This window comes from Podarcis tiliguerta, assembly GCF_965153285.1.
Source record: "Podarcis tiliguerta genome assembly, chromosome: 13".
NCBI classification, from domain to species: domain Eukaryota; kingdom Metazoa; phylum Chordata; class Lepidosauria; order Squamata; family Lacertidae; genus Podarcis; species Podarcis tiliguerta.
In genome coordinates, this window is record NC_139546.1 from 28878631 (window position 1) to 28898131 (window position 19501).

At 39.4% G+C, this 19501-nt stretch overlaps 2 protein-coding genes across 2 annotated transcripts; one reads left to right on the forward strand and one right to left on the reverse strand.

Annotated features, from left to right (window-relative positions):
* Positions 1-4906: 4906 nt before the first annotated feature.
* LOC310663430 (olfactory receptor 13H1-like) lies at positions 4907-5767 on the reverse strand (the record flags this gene model as incomplete). Its single annotated transcript, XM_083411258.1, has 1 exon — positions 4907-5767. The coding sequence occupies one exon, from the start codon at positions 5765-5767 to the stop codon at positions 4907-4909; it is 861 nt and encodes a 286-aa protein (XP_083267384.1).
* Positions 5768-11413: 5646 nt separating this feature from the next.
* LOC310662545 (vomeronasal type-2 receptor 26-like) lies at positions 11414-17361 on the forward strand (the record flags this gene model as incomplete). Its single annotated transcript, XM_083409481.1, has 4 exons — positions 11414-11668; positions 13947-14159; positions 14643-14769; positions 16295-17361. 4 exons carry the CDS (start codon positions 11414-11416, stop codon positions 17197-17199), a joined length of 1500 nt encoding a protein of 499 aa, XP_083265607.1. The 3' UTR covers positions 17200-17361.
* Between the last annotated feature and the right edge of the window lie 2140 nt (positions 17362-19501).

Here is a 19501-nt window from a genome sequence, read left to right on the forward strand (position 1 = left end):
CACATAGTATTGTGCCTATATGTAAAGGTATACATTAAGAAGTGATTGTCAATGTTTGGTTTTATGGTTAGAGAGCATGAGGTAGATACAAAATTTAAAAAAAGATGTTTTAAAAAATGTAACCCAGTAATTGTTCCTCAATCTATTACTTACCATCTCTGAGCAGGGTAGCCTTCAATAATGTTAGAGGAAGCAAATAGATTAATAATTTTAGAAAATGGACAAAAATACAATGCTTCTGTCAGTTTTTAATCAAAGTGGAAACAATTCATTTCATTCCTTTCTTTTCACTTTAGGTATATCCGTGGGCAACATTTTATCAAATGAATACATGTTGATTATATTGGAAGTCATTCCAAATAAAACTTTTTAAAAATAGATCCATTTTTGAATAATTCAGGGAATATCAATGTAGTGACCTCCAGATGATATTTGACGACAGCTCCCATTATCTTTGAGCATTTGACATGCTGACTATGGATGATGGGGGCTGTAGTCCAACAGCACCAATCTTTCAGTAACCACTTTGATGTCTTCTATGATCAAGCAGTATATAAATTTTATGAAATAAGTAAAATGAATAGATCTATGGAAGACACCATGTTAGCTATTGCTAGTATAGAAGATGGACTTCAATGAGGGAATGAAAAATTCCAATCCTTTCAGTCACAGTGCTTCAGGATAAACTAAATGTGGCATCATTCACACAACTGATAATTGTTTGATTTTTTAAAATATGTTAATTTATGTGAAGGCTATACTTTGGAGGCAGTAGGAAAATCTTTTGTTAGTCTCCTGCTGCAATCTCAATCTGGATTCTACCTGCCACATACATACCACACCTGCTCTATACACTGGGTGTTGAGTACCATTCTCACCAGTGGAAGCTTTACTTCCAGTATAAATAACAGATGCAGGGGACTAGTCTGGACTGAAACCACAACAAAAGGCAAAGTATTTAAACACCCACCATCTCCCACTGATCTAGGTTCCCTCCCCTCCATATGTATCTTCTACTTGCAAACCGCTGAAAAAATTGTTAAACCCATAAAATGTATTACATTTAATTCAGCTCTCTGTAGGCCAATTTCTTGACTTAACATTATTTACAAGGTTGTTGGAAGGATAGTGTGTGGGTGGCTACCATATATTCCACCCTAAGCTCATTGGAAGAATGTGATGGATAAAAAATTAAAAATTAAAAAAGCTTTTAAATGATGTTTGCGTCTGCATTTTGACTGTGATGATATAGAGGCTGAGAGATTCAATTAGACACAACAGGCACAATCCATTGAATGATACGTTGAAGTCCTTTTAAAATCATTCAAGAATTTAGCAACACATTGGGAATATGGCTCTCTTGACTGTACACATATATTTTGGATTTCAATTATTAAATGTAGGCATCAATATTATATAGTATTTAAACATAAAGATTGACATAAATGTACAAATCAGTTAGTTAGTATTATTTCCTTTTTTAAAAAAATGTGAATAATATCTCAATATAGCAATAAGAAAATTAAACAAAGGACTTGCCTCTTTGTATTCCTTGAAAAGAAGAAGTATAAGTTTTTCAAAGTGAATCGTCCCCCAGTTAGTGATTTATCTTCCAGATTGCACTGATATCACAAGTATGTGAGTAGGGTGATGAGGACAGAATAAAATCTAGCAGCATGAATAGTAATAAATTCTAAATAGTTCCTCTCCGTCTTCTTCTCTCTCCCCTTTGACTCAAATTTCTGTACTGAAATGCAGCATCTAATCAAGTGGAAGGATTTATTAACGGTGCCGATTTATTAAAAGGGTGTGGGAAATCATTTTGGAAAGTTCCTAGGAAATAATTCAAATAGTGTTGGGTGTAGATCTCAAGTCTAGAAGAGAATTATTAATCCGATATATATTTTTTTAAACACTTACAATTTCTTCATAATTCCCAATGGCCGTAATCCCAAATGCCTCATTTGTTTTAGAATCAGGGACTGAATATTGTTCTGTTAATGTGCCTATACTTTAATACATGAGTATACACAGTGCTTTTCCCATATATATATATATATGTATATATATATATATATATATATGCTTTCGTAGATTTTCACGGGTACAGGAATGCAGGTTTTGGTGTCCTCGGGTGTCTTCCCGTGTAAAAGTTGGGGTGTCTAGGCGACGTTTCGACGAGGTCTCACTCGTCATCTTCAGGCTGGTGCTTTCGGCTTCTTGTTACTGGAACAGGCTCTGTTCCAGTAACAAGAAGCCGAAAGCACCAGCCTGAAGATGACGAGTGAGACCTCGTCGAAACGTCGCCTAGACACCCCAACTTTTACACGGGAAGACACCCGAGGACACCAAAACCTGCATATATATATATATATATATATATATATATATGGGTGCTCTCATTTTGACTCAAGAGAACCACAATTTTGTAGTTCAAACTTGGAAAAATAAATACAGTAAATGGACAAAACTCCACAAAATGTTTAGGGGTATGCATACCCCTGCATCCCGCCAGAAAAAAGTACCGAGTATACATGAATCCAATGCACATATTGGAAGCTCTTTTATATTAAAAAATGACCTAATGAAAGATTGTCTGCATTTTTTGTGTTTATTTATCCTAATATACATATTTTTGCAAGTGATTTTCCCCAATATATTTTTGTGTGTTATTTTTGTGTGTATACACACTTCCCCCAAATATATGCTTTCTTGTGGATTTTTTTTTTTTTTTTTTTTTTTTGCTGCAGAACTGCAGTTCAAAATTTGGAGAAGTGAAAATTTGGAAGGATCGCTATAAAACATGAGTGTCACTACCGTGTAACATATATAAACAATTTAGCACCTAAATAGCTTCTTCAGTTTGAGGGATAAGGCATGCAGACTTACTTGAGCCTTAGTGCATGACCACCAAAGGCAAATGAGAACCACAGGTAGAAAAAGCTTTCATCCTACCCACTTCAGAAGGATAACAGTGTTCCAGTTTGCATATTGTTTCAGAAAATATGAATTCGGTTCCTATTACAGTGAGAAAAGTATAGAATTTCACCCTATCTCCATACCACTTATTATGGTACTTTTGTTTTATGATTAATCTTAATGGATGTTGTGCCCTTTTTTGTAATCTTTATGTATACCACTTAGAAACATTGTTGGTTAAGCAGTGTATAAATAGCAGAATTGCATTCACCTGGTGTGTTATATATGTTAGGATACAGAGAAGCGTGAATTTGCTTCTTCTTTCAAATTGATATAAATGCTTTTTTTTCTGTAAGTGCAATGCCATAGTTGCAAACCAATGTTCTCTTTCTATTTGTGTGATTCTACAATTAAGCAATGCAATACAATTGCAAAACTGCAGCACAGCCATATATTCCCTCCAACTCCCCTTTCATCAGATGGCACCACACATCTCATAACATACTACATAATGTGTCATGCAGCTTCTCCCTGTCATTTCTACAAACCTTAAATAGTCCAGCTGATCTTGCCACCTCAGACAGGCACAAAGTAGTGATTCAGCTCATACAATGGGGTTTATATATTCAAAGAATATATAAGTGGGAAAAGATGCTATAAATCAGTGAGGGCACAGAAACCAACAGGGTCTATTGTGGGCAATAGGATGAACAATGGAAGCATTTGGGAAGGTAGACATCAAATTGGCCATGCTGGAGTTGTTTGTAATTCACCACATTGTGTATCCCTGGGGTGACCATATGGTTCTTGGGAACACTTTAAATGACCTTTTCCCACTCCTCCATCACCTCATGGCTAGGGGTTTGCTTTTCAACTCTTGGTGGCTTCATGTATCCCCTACATGCAAAACCCATGGTCATTTTATTTCCCAGCTCCCTCAGAGAATAGGCTAGGAACATGGTGCTTTGTAAGGGCACAGTTCTCACTTGGCATCAGTTGTTGGTCACACGAGTCCTTCTCTAGTGGCATGTTCAGAATGTTCAGGCAGTACAATTCCCAAATAACCAATATATTTTATTTTCTGATCATCAACTCTATTGAATACAATAGTTGCACAGATTAGTTTTCAAATATCCAAAACTTATATTTAGTTTTGGAAAAGGCACAATTATCCTAATCTGAATTATCCTAATCTGAAAATAAATACCTCCATTCTAGTTATTGGAAGATGTTGGTTGCATGTTGGAGTTCCAATTCTTTTTAAATTCTACTACAATGAGTGCCCCTTACTACTGCTTGAACATAATTGATATAAAAATACAAAAAAGCAGCACAGTATATATGGAAGAGATTTAAAGTAATTAAAGCCATTAAGGAAGCCCAATTTCACATTGTACCATGGAGAGGGAGTCCTATATGTTTGCATTTGTTGCTTATATGATAAAATCCCACCAAACAGTATACTTTTTCATGATACTCCAAGCACTTGGCAACACATAATTTATTAGCGCCCCCCCCCCCCAGCTGATGCTAAATTTAATACATTTTAATACCGAAATGAAAGTTGCAAGTCCTGTCCATTTGGGGGCAATTGAGATTCTGGCAGCTGCCAGCTGTGTTCCAATGAATTCAGGCTGAAAAAAAAGCCCTGGCAAAAATCTTTCAGTTGATTGTTCCATTGATTTGGTAAACAAAGCTACAGTGAAGCTGCAATGGGATATTTGGGTATTTTGGTCATTTCTTGACTAACCATTGTCCTGAATTTGAATACTTGTGGGCTGTACCACCATAAGTGAAAAAGGTGCCTCTTTTTCAACATCCCTTCCAACACTTATGAGAAAATTGTGATGCCATATGGGCAATTTGCACTTGTGCACATTTCTATCTACATAAGATTTTCATAGAACACTCCCTTACATAAGCTGAGACTGCAGTTGAAAAATCAACAGAATGTTAGATTTGAAACATCTAATAACATAATTTTGCATTATTTCTTCCCGCTCATTAGTCTCTTTAGTGCTCCCATCACTTCCTGATTCCTGAGTGCATAAATCATAGGGTTAAACATAGGTGTAACTACTGTGTAAAATATATAAACAATCTTGTCACCTAAATGAGTTTCTTTAGTTTGAGGGATAAGGTATGCAGACATACCTGAGCCATAGTACATGACCACCACAACCAGATGAGACCCACATGTGGAAAAAGCCTTCATCCTACCCCCTTCAGAATCTGAGTGCATTCTCACGATGGCAATAAGAATGCGCATATAAGAAAAAGAAATGAAAGCTAGGGGTAAAATCAGTGTGAAAATGCTTGTAAAATACATGCCCAGCGTGCTCGCAGACGTATCAGTGCAGAGTAACTTAAAGACAGCTTTGAATTCACATACTAAATGGTCCACCTCATTGTTCCCACAGAATCGTGCTGGCTTCGCAAGACAGGGAACTATTGTAACCATGAAGGCAGTCGTCCATGTCATAGCAGCAAAGGTGATACAAATATTCCTGTTCATGATGAGCGTATATCGCAGTGGGTTGGAAATGGCCACATAGCGATCATAAGCCATGACAGCCAGCAGCAAACATTCACACGTTCCAAAAAGGAGACCCAGAAGAATTTGAGAATAGCACAGCGGAAGAGGCATAACAGGTCTATCCACTAAACAATTGACTATAGATTGTGGGATGCCAGTCGATGAGAAACAAAGGTCAATGATGGACAAATTACAGAGGAAAAAGTACATAGGACTGTGCAACCGGGAGTCATTTATGACCACCACAATAATGAGTCCATTTCCAACAAGGATGACTGCATAGGATACAATGAAGAGGACCATCAATCCCATTCTTGCCTTGGGTCGACCTGACCATCCCACGAGAACAAATTCAGTTACTTCTGTCTCATTTTCCCCTATGTCCTGCATGAGGGCAGATCTGAAATTGAAAAAGGGAAATGCATTGTCTCTTGATCTCCTTTTTTCTTTATTACCTGTTATTTCTTGTCCTTTGGGCTCATTATTCCACAGATTATTTCATTTGTGGGTAGGCATGTTTGCATCTTTCACAGCCAGACATACAGAATAGCAAAGCACAATAAATTTAAGCATGTCCATCACATCTCAATGTTTTAGAAGGCATTAAGCCAATATTATGAAAAGTGGCTTCAAAACACTGTTTTTGAGAATAATAGTTTGTTTTATGACATTGAAGTTCTTTTACGTGTCACATCACATTCATTCGTAAAAAATACAATACAGTTAACCTCTGTTCACCTATTACCAACTTTCCTAGAGTGGGGTAGCTTACAATGTTAGAAAAAGCAAATAGATGAATGATTTTATATGCAAAACTATACAGGTAAAAGTATGGGTCTCCTGTGAAGTGAACCTAGAAATCAGCAATTGAATTAATTTCTATATTAAATATCCTTTATCTAATTGGGTTCCATATATTGGACCTGAGCTATCAAAGAGAGAAATTCATATTAAAGTACAAATTGGTTAATATTATTTTCAACTGTTTTTAAAATAGCCTCCCCAGTAGGGAATTAAACAAAACAATGCCTCTTTGTATTCCTTGAAAAGTAGAAGAAAAGTTGATGATAGTGGATCATCACCCAGTTATTGATTTATTGTAATGATACCTAGGGTTGCCATATTTCAAAAAGTAAAAACCAGGACAACCCGAAAGTTGTTGAGCTTTTCTTTACAAAAATGCCAAAAAATATGCCTAAAATTGACTTGCTGAAGATCCAGAACAAAGCACCACCTTTTGGAAATTTCCAGTAATGTCCGAGAGATTCCGTACGTACATCAACCCTATGATACGACATAAATGTTTATAAAATCAAAATACTCCCCTCCCCCTCTTTTTCTCTACCCCTTGACTAAAATACCTGTTATATAGGCTGATATTCAACAACTGATCAAGTAGAAGGATTTGCTAATGCTGTTGATCAAACACTGCTCATTAAAACAGGATGTAAGATCATTTTGGAAATTTCCTAGCAAACAATCCTAATAGCCCGGGGTGGGGGTTTAAATCTGTTTAACTGATGAGTTAAGCCTAACTTTAGTCTAGAAGGGAGCTTTTAATCTGATATTTTCATTTTTTAATGCTCACTATTTCTTCAAAATCCCCACTGGCCATAATCCCACATGCTTAATTTATTTTAGAACACCAAAGAAGGGATGCTATTCTGCTAATTAGGATATTGTACCAGACTGTACAATGGTGATGGGATAAAATCAGGCCAATTCATTTTTCACAGCCACAGGCAGGGCAAAGGTTGGCATGGCATCGGGTCCCAGGATCAGTTCATCGTTTCACAAGCCTCAGGTTGCTGGAATGGATCTTCTGGGTTTGGATCGTTCCAAACCTGTACGACGGAAGTCAGCCAGTGTTGAACCTTGCCGTGGTGCAAGTCAAGCAAGCAAATTCTCACGGGGGGACTAGGGTGCAGATTTCAACCAGGCAAATATCGAACCCACGCTTCGGTTTGCCATGGTCAATCCTCCTCTTAGGCCCATTATGCCCTCCCATACTATGTAGATCCTGACCAATGCCATTTCCACCACAAGGGAGGACCTACCACGGTCTGACTCCTGCCAATCCAAACCTGCCCCCACAGCCAATCCAAAGGCCAATCCAAAGGCCCAAATAAAGATCTTCCAATCAAATGTTAATTGCCGCTTTCTGACAGGTGAACCCCACCTAGGCGAAAGAAGTCCAAAAACTCAAACCTGATCAAGGGGTGACAGATTTTCCAAGCCACCCTAGAGCATTAAAACACGCACCACGTGCCACTGCCATTGCACCCTATCCACCTGCAGAGGCTGATCTCCCCTTCAAGAGCATCGTTGCACCAAGATGACATTTTCAGATCTCCATCAGGCAACGAGGCAATGTCTTTTAAAATGGTCCACTCCAAGTAAACAGCCTTTTGTGTCCATAGGTTGCCTTCAGCCAGATAAACGACCAGCAGGTCTAGTGAGCAGAAGTACTGAGTGCATTTGGAAAGCACTAGGGTAGCATAACTCGGCTCCTGAGCCCCACAGGGGTGCCACAGAAAGAATGCAGTTGGTCAACGGAGCTGTGGACTCAACAAAGCTGGAAACCTCTGTTATAATAATATAACATTGTGTGTGGGTGTTGTTTGTTTTGTGATGCTTCCCCAGTGCTATGGAATTAGGCTGCAGCATTTGGGACTTTATACAGTTATGTATGACATGGAGAAAGTAGATAGAGAAAAGTTTTTCTCCTTCTCTTATGATTCTAGAACTTGTGGATATCCAATGAAGCTAGATATTAGAAAATTCACAATATACATAAGCAAGTCCTTCTTCACACAGCATGTAATTGAACTAGAGAACTCTCTCCCACAGGTGGCAGTGATGGCCACCAACTTGGGTTGTTTTAAGAGAGGATTGGATAAATTCATGGTGGGTACGTTTATCAGCGGTTACTTGTCATGATGGTTATTCTCCATCTCCACAGTCAGAGGCAGTATGCTTCCGAAAATCAGTTACAGAAAATTGTAGGAGGGGAGAGGGCCCTTACGTCCAGGTCCTGTTTCTGGATTTCTTACAAGCATCTGGTTGGCTACTGTGAGAAAACATGCTGGACTATGTGGGTCATTGGTCCTATCCAGCAGGTTGTTTTTATGTTAGCAGAAGTAATAATAATAATAATAATAATAATAATAATAATAATAATAATAATAATAACAATTTATTTGTACCCCGCCCATCTGGCTGGGTTTCCCCAGCCACTCTGGGCAGCTTCCACAAAGACCAAAAATACACTAATATGTCATACATTAAAAAAATCATTGCAATCATTGTAGTAGCAGCAGTAGTAATCAAATAGAAAGAGTGCATGGTTACTTTTCAGTGGATCTAGACTTGGCTATGCTTAATGTAGTCCCCCTGAAATTAATGGGACCATATAGGCTTGGTTAACTTGTTCTGTTGGTTTAAACGGGTCAACTTAAGTATGAATATATTGGGATCCATCCAATTAATTGTAAAAAAATAATTATATTGCCCTTCTCAGGTATTGTTTTACATTATACAAATGCATACATCCCTGTCATTTAATAAAGCAGCAGCAATTTTTAAAATCATGTCACTTTCCAATACAGCATTCCACAAATGGGGAGGCACTGCAGAAAAGGCCCGTTCTTGTGTTGCCACCCTCCTGACCTCTTGTGGAGGATGCACATGAAGAAGGGCCTCAGAAGGTGATTGCAGGGTTCAGGTCAGTTCATATGGGGAGTTGTATAAAGGAGAGCTCATTCACAAAAGCAATTGTCTATAACTTAGCCATACTGAGGTCGTTGAATTAAAGTAACTATATAAATATGTAAGAACACTCACCAACTTTCTAAAGTATATATATATATGGACGCGGGTGGCGCTGTGGGTAAAACCTCTGTGCCTAGGACTTGCCGATCGTATGGTCGGCGGTTCAAATTCGAATATTGTGTGCAGTTCTTTAATCTTAAAATGTATACTGAAATGCATATATTGGGGGGAAGTGAACATTAAAAGTGCACATTAGTGAAAACTACACGCAAACATGCAGTATACTACATTATGCAGAACTGCTTGCAAAAAGGGATATATTTGGTAAACTGGTACACTAAAGTATGTATATTAGGAGAAATACCAGTGCCACTCTATCTCTTTCCAGGCCACACCCATCACTGGCCCTACTTGAGAAAGGGGTGTGTGAGTGTAGAAACTAATTTTCTGAACAAAAGTAAAATCTGAATGCCTTGCTTCGCCCACTTTTTCAGTTGCCCCTGTGCACTACTGACATGTGCCCCTCTGAAGGTTGCAAACAAGGAAGGAAAAACAAGTATTTCACACTTTGTGACATCAGGGAGATGTTTATCCACTATGTAATTATGAAAAACACTATTATTGTTTTTCCTTAATCTGTAATCAAAAAAGAGAGACGGAGAGATTGAAAACAAGTGCTTCAAATTTTGAGCTCACTTAAGTACTGGTTACAATGTGCTGCATAGGTTGGAGGGTGTGTGTTTGTTGTGACCCATGCAGAAGGGATAAATTGACCTCTTACAGTTGCTGCTTTTTGTGTGGTAAAGCATGCCGTTGTGCAGTTGTGGTATGGGCAGGCATGTATTTGAACTAAGGTACTTGCTTTTGCTGCTGCTGTTGCAGCTACAGCTCCCCCCCTTTGCTTGCAAGAAAACGTCAGAAAAATGCACAAACACCCAATACCATTTGTATAAGCCTGGAGAAGTGATCATCGGTGGGATTCTTTCTCTTATACAACATGGGGAATATTTGCTCAATTTTACATTCGTTCCATACAGAATTCAAGATTTTCCTCTGTAAGTTTTGCATATTTTTTTTTTTACTAGTAATGATTTTTACTACTTAAAATTGCATATGCCAACAATTGCACAGCAGATGCTACAAAGTTCTGCTTTTCATATGATGTTAATGGGCAAGATGTATAATTTCAATTACTACTTGTAATACATTTATTAAAGACCTACGCACTGTGGGTGGCACAATAGTGTAGGATTTTGACCCCATCCCCAATTTTCCTAGGAAAAGCCCTTCAAAACAGCACACTTTAATGGGAGGGAGGGAGGAAGAGAGTGCATGACACCCTTCCTGCCCAAAATAGGGTATCCTGCCCACCATGCTTTAAAAATAGGCAATTCCACTGGCAATAACCAGACAATTGCTAAGTCCAGCTGATCCAAAGGCAGCAAGCTAATCATTAGGACAAAGTGTTTAATTCTGGCTGGATCTGTCCCAGGTTTACAAGAAAATATTTTCCTTTATCCCCATTTGTTTGACTCAGTTCAACAACTCTGCCTGAAGATGCTGAATCAAAATTCACACTTCTTTTCTGATAGTAACCTGCCTTTCTCAAGCTATTAGGGAGTTGTCTAATAGCTTTTCAGTAATTAAAAACACCACCAAGCTGGAAGGTAAATGAAACAGGGGACTTGTCTTCCTTTGGGGGCAGGTGTGTGTGGACAACGGAAGAGGTTAAAACAGATGGTGAGTACTCTGAGGCATGTTTGAGATGAATAATGATCCCAGAGACTTACACATTGGGCTTTGTGGCCCATGGAGCAGGATATGGATCACTTTTGGGGATAGCGTGCATCACTCTATTGGAGTTTTGTATCCTCTTCTTAAGAGTGCCAAAAGGTGAAAGTTAGAATTCAGAACCAACTCGCCATATGTTAGGCTCACCCAGTCAATATGCTAAGGAGCCTGCTAGAATTGGGTTTCACATAGTTTTCATTGCCCACTATGAAATTATATGACTTCATCATGTTCTTTTGTTATTTTAATAAAGGGCCCCTAATTTTATCCCATACTGTGCGTGTGTTCCTTGACTATTTGCAGTCTGCTAATGCATAATATCTAATTGACCTTTGTAAATCTCAGTGTGAACCTCATTGCAGCATAAAGTTTAAACATTATCAACATGTCCTCGCCATGATTTTTGCCATTAATGAGATCAACAATAACCCATGGCTGTTGCCCAATATCACACTGGGGTTCCATATCTTTGACAACCTATATAACTCAAGAAGAACGTACGAGGCCACCCTGGATCTACTTTTCAAGCAGAAAAATAATATACCAAATTACAAGTGTGGTAGGAAAGATGTATTTTCTGTTACTGGAGGACTCACTTCAGAATACTCCACGCAGATGGCCTCTATCTTAAGTAACTTCAAAATTCCACAGGTATGTGCATGCTTGCTGTTCAGTTATACCCTCTCAATTTTTCATTCTTTGAAAAAAAAAAGATATAGGAAAAATGTAATTGGTTCACTTAAGCGCTGATTATTAATAGTTTGGGAAGCTCAATGTGTTTGTTAAGAATGTGAAGAATGTGAAGAAACTGCATTTCTTCTTGAGGAACAACCTGAAGATAAATAAAGAATGCAAAATATATACCAATTACTGTAAAAGTTTGTCTAATTGACATATATATAATCATAATTTCAAAAGTAAACATAATTTTAAAAGGTAAACATCAGTTTTTGAGCCATGCACATGGTACATCTGCTGAAAACCTGTAGCTTCTTATACCAAAAATATTCTGGATTGTTCTATTTCACTTTGACGGCAATAATATATATCACAGAAAAAGTAATTAAGCAGAATTAATCTACTACCAACACACTGTTTTTGTTTCAAGACCACATTGCAGATTACACCCACAACACTGGTTTGCAAGAGCCCTAGGCTTACTTTTATATACTAGGTACTAGTTTAGCAGAGACAGGTGTTGTAAATCTTTATTTAGCAAAGCTATTGATCAACTTTTGAAATGAAGTATGTAGAACATTAAAAGAAAGATTTTTTTTCATTCAGCATTTCCGAGGGAACTAAAAAAAGGGGGGATCCTTGCACATTTGTGAAAATTGGTGTATTAATATTGGAGACATTTCCTATTCTTACAAATATCATTGTTTTGTTCACGGATTGTACACACATTGAAAATTAAATGTGAATAACAGTAAGTGTATAGCTCAACTATTGTGTAAACAATTTCACAAATAGTATACTTTTTGAATGTCATATGTGAAGATAGTCATCACCTGGATGGGGTCCTTTGGTTGCAGATGCTTATAAAGGCAGTTTTTTTAAAAAATAATAATCTTGAGTTTTAAAAGAAAACATATGTTTGCTCATTTGTTAGATCACCTTTGACTCATTTGAAGCTACAGTGAATGATAAAAGTGATTTCCCTTTTTCATACTGGACAGCACCAAGAGAAACCATACATCATGTTGGTATCATCCAGCTACTCCTGCATTTTAGATGGACATGGGTTGGCCTCATTGTATCTGATGATGATGCAGGGGAAAGCTTTGCACAGAAGCTGTCTTCTTTGTTTATCCACAACAACATATGCATTGCCTTCTTGATAAGGGAAATAGTAACTCATTTTCTTCTTAATAATTACTGGAAACCTGAATGCACTGAAAGAATCATGGAATTAATGCAAATACTTATTTCAAGCAATGCCAGTGTGATTATTCTCAAGGCGGATGCTCTGTTGTCGAATAGCTTAACACGCTTGATGGAAATAAATGAATTCAACATGAACACCAATGTAGGGATGGTTTGGATCATGCCACTTCAGTGGTATTTCAGCACCTTCGTAAAAGGAGAATTGATCGGCAGAAACATTTTCTTTGGTGCATTTTCCTTCTCTGTCCACACAGATACAGTTCCAGGTTTCCATGATTTCCTTCTGAATGTAAAGTTTGATAAAACACTAAGTATGTTCCTCTGTTTCTTCTGGCGATTAGCACTGCTACGGTGTGAAAACTGTAGAGAGGGATATTTAGAAGATCTTCCTTCCAAGCTTTTTGAGATGGATATGTCTGGTGAGAGCTACAGTATCTACAATGGTGTCTATGCTGTGGCACATGCTTTGCATGCTATATACTTTTCCAGACCAAAAGCTATGTTGCATAAAGTCAATGTGGAGCCTGTGAATGTTCACCCATGGCAGGTAAATTAATCACTTCGAGGCTGGGAGTACCTATTTGTAATCCACAGTTTTGAGGACATGTTGTGGGCACCAGTTACAAAATGGCTACCATGGTTATTAGGCAATAGCACAGCATGGCTAACACATCAAAATACTGGGAAAAGAAAATGAACACAAAACTGTATGGGTATATGCCCCCATCCATGGGGGGGGGTTATCTATATCAGCATTCACTGTGCTTGCTGAGAAAGAAAGAAAAATCTCTGCTTGTTGTCTCTGTTTAGAACAAAAGGTAGGCCAGATACCGAATCCTGGTCTTTACTTGGAGAGAATTAAATCATAAAACTGCTACCCATAATGTGTGGAAATAAGGTAACAGACAGCTTTTGAACTTTTCTCTGTACTTCACTTCAACTATAATTTAAAATGCTTGTAAATGACCTCATGGCATATTGACGGCATGCATAAACTATGGCTACCATTTTATAAAACTCATTTTATTTTCTTCCAATCAAGCTCCATGCTTTCCTAGAAAACATCCGCTTTAACAATGGAGCTGCCCAGGAATTCTTTTTTGAGAAGAAGGATTTGTCCATTGGATATGATATCATCAACTGGGTCACTTTTCCCAATGAGACCTACCTAAAAGTCTTGGTTGGAAGGGTTTCATCAAGTCAGAACTTCAGCATTATCAAAGATGCCATTGTGTGGAATACAAGATTGAAGCAGGTAGGAATCAACTGTGGATGGAGCTGCTATCCGCACTCTTGCTGTAGAACCTTAAGTCCTCTTATTTGTCTTTAATAATCTCTCAGCCCCACAGAGGTAGACTGGTGCAATGAAACTAGGCTTCTTTTATACAGGGTGAGTCTTTTAAAAGAGGCCCCGTGTAACATGTGTACTCTGTATTCACAGAGCCTCTTTTAAAGGACTCATCCTATACATATTCAGGTTCAGTGTTTCTCCACAGCAGACAGTTGCTCATTTATTGCAGTAAGCAGCTGGAAACCGGGCTCCTTCCTGGCTGGCAGGGCTTGGGACTCTGCTTGCTCTGGGAGCCAATCAGCTCCTAGGAGTACAGCCAGGGAACAGAACAGAGGGTAAATTGTGCTCCCTTGGTCTGCAACCAAGCTATAAAAGGAGACCAGAGCTGTAGGAAGCCTGGATTCCTGAGATAAGTATGGTTGGACTCATACATTTTTTTATGAATAGGTGCCACCACATTCCATATGTGTTGAAAGCTGCCATATTGGACAGAGCAAGATAGTTCAAGAAGGCAAACCACTTTGTTGTCATGACTGCACTGCATGCTCAGAAAACATGATTTCCAACGAGCAGGGTATGTGGCAGTACACAGCTATGCAAAGGGGGGGGGAATCAAATATGTGTTTCATGTTTTTATATACTTTGTCAGGACCAGGAAAGGGGGAAAAGCTCCTTCTTGTGCCGTACATTCCTAAACCTATGCAGGCCCCCAAGGAATTACGATTTGCAATTTTTAAAGATTCATATACTGCAAGACAGAGTTTATATAGGCTGACACCACGTTATCCAGAGAACTGAGGATTTCTCAACATAGAGGAAATATATACATATAGAACCAAGGAGTCCCCAATACCTACCCATCCCCTTTTCCCCAGAAACAGAATCTAGGAGTCTCTAACCAGGGCAACCAACCCTGGGCTAAACCAGAGGTTAACCTGGACCTATTCTGAACTAGTTTATAGGTAGGTCTTACTTTAATTAGCATACATCCACCAGAGGAAAGAGATGTTGCTCCGCTCTCCCTCCTCCCTCTCAGAGAGGTGGCTTGGAAAGGAGCAGCTGTGCAGATGAAATCAGTGGCTCTGCTTCTGCCCCTTAACAACAAACAAAAAGATGAATCATGCGATGGGCTGCTATCTTCTTCCAGTGGTCAGGGTAGATTCCAGCCTTTTCATTCCTCCCCCCTCCCCCAATACATGATGGTCCTTCCTGCTCGGTACCCCATCCCCTAATAGCTGCAGACTGCTCTGAGTGATCCCATCCAACCTGATAGATAAGGATATGGAAGTATAAGCATCTCATAATAATAACTTGATTTGGGATACATATGTCAAGAAAGGATAACAACCACATTTTGGACCATCAAATATTTTAAACCAGGCTGTGTAATGACTGGGCTGATGGCTAAGCTGTGGAATGTTCCTAGCCCATCCCTCATATTTTTGTTCCCTTCTTGTTAAATTTATTTCTTTAGTGTATGTATGTATGTATGTATGTACGTATTCACTTGCTGGAGGAGACTCTTGAGAGTCCCATGGACTGCAAGAAGATCAATCGTATCCATTCTTAAGGAAATCAGCCCTGAGTGCTCACTGGAAGGACAGATTGTGAAGCTGCGACTCCAATACTTTGGCCACCTCATGAGAAGAGAAGACTCCCTGGAAAAGACCCTGATGTTGGGAAAGACTGAGGGCACAAGAAGAAGTAGATGACAGAGGACAAGATGGTTGGACAGTGTTCTCGAAGCTACAAACATGAGTCTGACCAAACTGCGGGAGGCAGTGGAAGGCAGGAGTGCCTGGCGTGCTCTGGTCCATAGGGTCACGAAGAGTCGGACACGACTAAACGACTAAACAACAACATGTATTCACTATATTCTTGCAGGTCACCCTCAGCTTCTTTGCTGAAGACAGAAATTGGTCAAAGAATCCTTCCCACCCTTTATTAAAATGAAAATTTCTTAAAATGTTTATACTCGTGCTTAGTATAAACATGTGGATTGAGCCATTCTTGTCCAGTATTAATTAAACATTATGCCATTTCTTCCCTTCTGCATAAATGCTGTCATTTATATGATGTATCCTATTAATTCCTTTCAGATGCAACTCATTGTGTCAAGTGCCCAGGAGATCACTATCCAAATGAGAACCATGACCAGTGTATCCCTAAGGTTATATCTTTCCTGTCCTATCAAGAGCCCTTGGGGATTGTTTTGGTTAGTGTTGCTCTTTCCTTTACTGTGATCACTTGTTTTGTGATACAAACCTTCCTAAAGAATTGGAACACGCCCATTGTCAAAGCCAACAACCAGAACCTCAGCTGTGTTCTTCTCATTGCCATCGTGTTGTGCTATCTTTCTTGTTTGCTCTTCATTGGCAAACCTGGGAAGCTGTCCTGCCTTCTTCGACAAATGACTTTTGGCATCATTTTCTCTGTGGCAGTTTCTTGTGTGTTGGCAAAAACAATCCTTGTGGTCCTGGCCTTCTTGGCCACAAAGCCAGGCAACAGGATCAGGACATGGCTGGGCCAAAAAGTGGCTACTTCCATTGTTTTTTTCTGCTCCCTCCAACAAGTGTGTATTTGTATTGCATGGTTGTTGTCCTCTCCACCATTCCCAGATGTTGACATGCACTCACAGACTGGGAAGATCATACTGGAATGCAATGAAGGTTCCATCACCATGTTCTACTGTGTCTTGGGCTACATGGGGTTTCTAGCCATGATCAGCTTCACTGTTGCTTTCTTAGCCAGAAAATTGCCTGACACTTTCAATGAAGCCAAGTTTATCACCTTCAGCATGCTGGTGTTTTGCAGTGTTTGGATCTCCTTTATCCCAGGTTACCTAAGCACCAAGGGAAAATATATTGTGGCTGTGGAGCTTTTTGCCATCTTAGCCTCAAATACTGGGCTATTGGCTTGCATCTTCCTCCCCAAATGTTACATCATTATTTTCAGGGCTGATTTCAATACTAAGATGTTGCTAACAAAAAAAGGAAATGACTGATTAGTTTTTGTTTGTTACATGCCCGCCCCCCCCCGCCCCCCAGAGGGGAGGGCTTCAATAAAGACTTTTTTACTGAACTTAGTAAACTGTGTAACTGCATGTTGGCTAATAACTTTCAATTGTTAAGTCATTGGGACAAGGAAACCATATTATAGTTTAGGTGTCAGGTTAACCAATGAATTAATACTAGAATGAAATGAAGCCTGTGTTAGGTAACGGTAAAGGGACCCCTGACCATTAGGTCCAGTCGTGGCCGACTCTAGGGTTGTGGCGCTCATCACGTAACTGGCCGAGGGAGCCAGTGTACAGCTTCCGAGTCATGTGGCCAGCATGACTAAGCCGCTTCTGGCGAACCAGAGCAACACACGGAAACACTGTTTACCTTCCTGCCAGAGTGGTACCTATTTATCTACTTGCACTTTGACGTGCTTTTGAACTGCAAGGTTGGCAGGAGCAGGGACCGAGCAACGGGAGCTCACCCCATCGCGGGGATTCGAACCACCAACCTTCTGATCGACAAGTCCTAGGCTCTGTGGTTTAACCCACAGCGCCACCTGCGTCCCTTCTCACTGTTCAAAGATACAGTTTTATTGTACCTGAAAATTGCTTGGCACATTCACTGAAGCCAAGTTCATAAACCTTGACATGCTGTCATTCTGTTCTGTGTGGATTTCCTTCCAACCTGCTTACCTGAACACCAAAAAGGTGGATATATAGTGATAGTGGAAGTTTTGGACATTTTCACTTCCACCAAAGGCCAATTTTCCTACATCTTTCACAATAAACACCAGACTACCCAGCCTGTTTCATCCCCATCAATCACCTCAGATTCAAAGCCAACCCTTCTTCGCTTCCAGCAATGTGCAACATGAACAGATATTCACATAAGTGTTGATGGTGTCAGAAGCTCCCTTGAAATTCCCATTCTGGCTCACATGTGTGCTCCACTCCTCCTTTCCTGTTTGCTCACTCAACTACCAACTGGCCTGCTGGACCCTGGTGGTCTCCTCTAATGATGGGGGGCCCTTCCTGGCCACCTGCAGAGCTGAGCAGCTGCCCACCTTATGAGAAGGGAGCCACATTTTCTTCATTGTGCCCTCCCACTCCGCCCCCCCCCCAGGTCTCCCAGGACACAAATGAGCTTGTTTGACTTGTGGTAGGAACAGAACCTCCATTGAACACCATGCCTGCCTTTTCATGGTCTGGGCAATGAGGCAAGCCGTTTCACTGCCATGATTGGTCACAACCAACCAAAGAATAATTGTTTTGTTTTGTAGTTTGGTATATATGATTGTTATTATTTGCATATTTTGGATACATAAATGATATGTATTGATCTTTCAAAACATGTAGAGACTTCTCCATGCAATCAGTTAACTTGTATGAATTGAAAAGTGACAGAATCAGCTCTGTATGGGATGGAGCTGATGTGCTTATCCTTGTCCCCACCCCCAATATTCTCCGTTAATGTTGGGGGGTAGATATAATTATGATGGCTTGCAAAAGAAGTTTGAAAAAGAGAGGAGCTTTTTTTATCACCACCATCACCCACAGTTTAATAAAAAACATTTTTCACTGATATTCATTGGAGCAATATTGGAATTGAGACATACCATCATCACACTTTTGTGATCTCTTGTGGAGGGTGCACACGAAGAAGGGCCTCAGAAGGTGATTGCAGGATTTAGGTCAGTTCATATGGGGAGTTGTATAAAGGAGAGCTCATTCACAAAAGCAATTGTCTATAGCTTAGCCATACTGAGGTTGTTGAATTAAAGTAACTATATAAATATGTAATAAACCTTCAACATGCAATTATTTAACATGACGGATTTTTTGTGGGGGGACGGGTATTCTGGAAGTAGCTTCTCAAGTCAAGGTAAGAACATCCCCCCCCCCCAAAAAAAAATTGACCCCCACCCCCCCAATGATAGTTGGAGTAATTAGAAACCATAGATGGGATATTTGATGTTACAGCATTATTAGCAAAATAAACAAAAGGCAGCTAGGGTCTAATAAAACTTCTTCCTGATTAACATATGTGGAAATGAGACAAATGACAAAAGAAATTTATTTTATTTTTAAGAAATAGATAGACAATGGAACTATTTCCACTTCTATATTCCCAAAAGTCATAATCCCCAAAGCCTTGTTTACTTAAGAACACTCACCAACTTTCTAAAGTTTTAGAGAGAGAGAGAGACAGAGAGAGAGAGAGAGAGAGTGTTAAAGATCGTTGTGAATAGCATTTCCCATATTAACTTAGGAACTTAATTTGCTAAGTGCAACAAGTTTATGTATC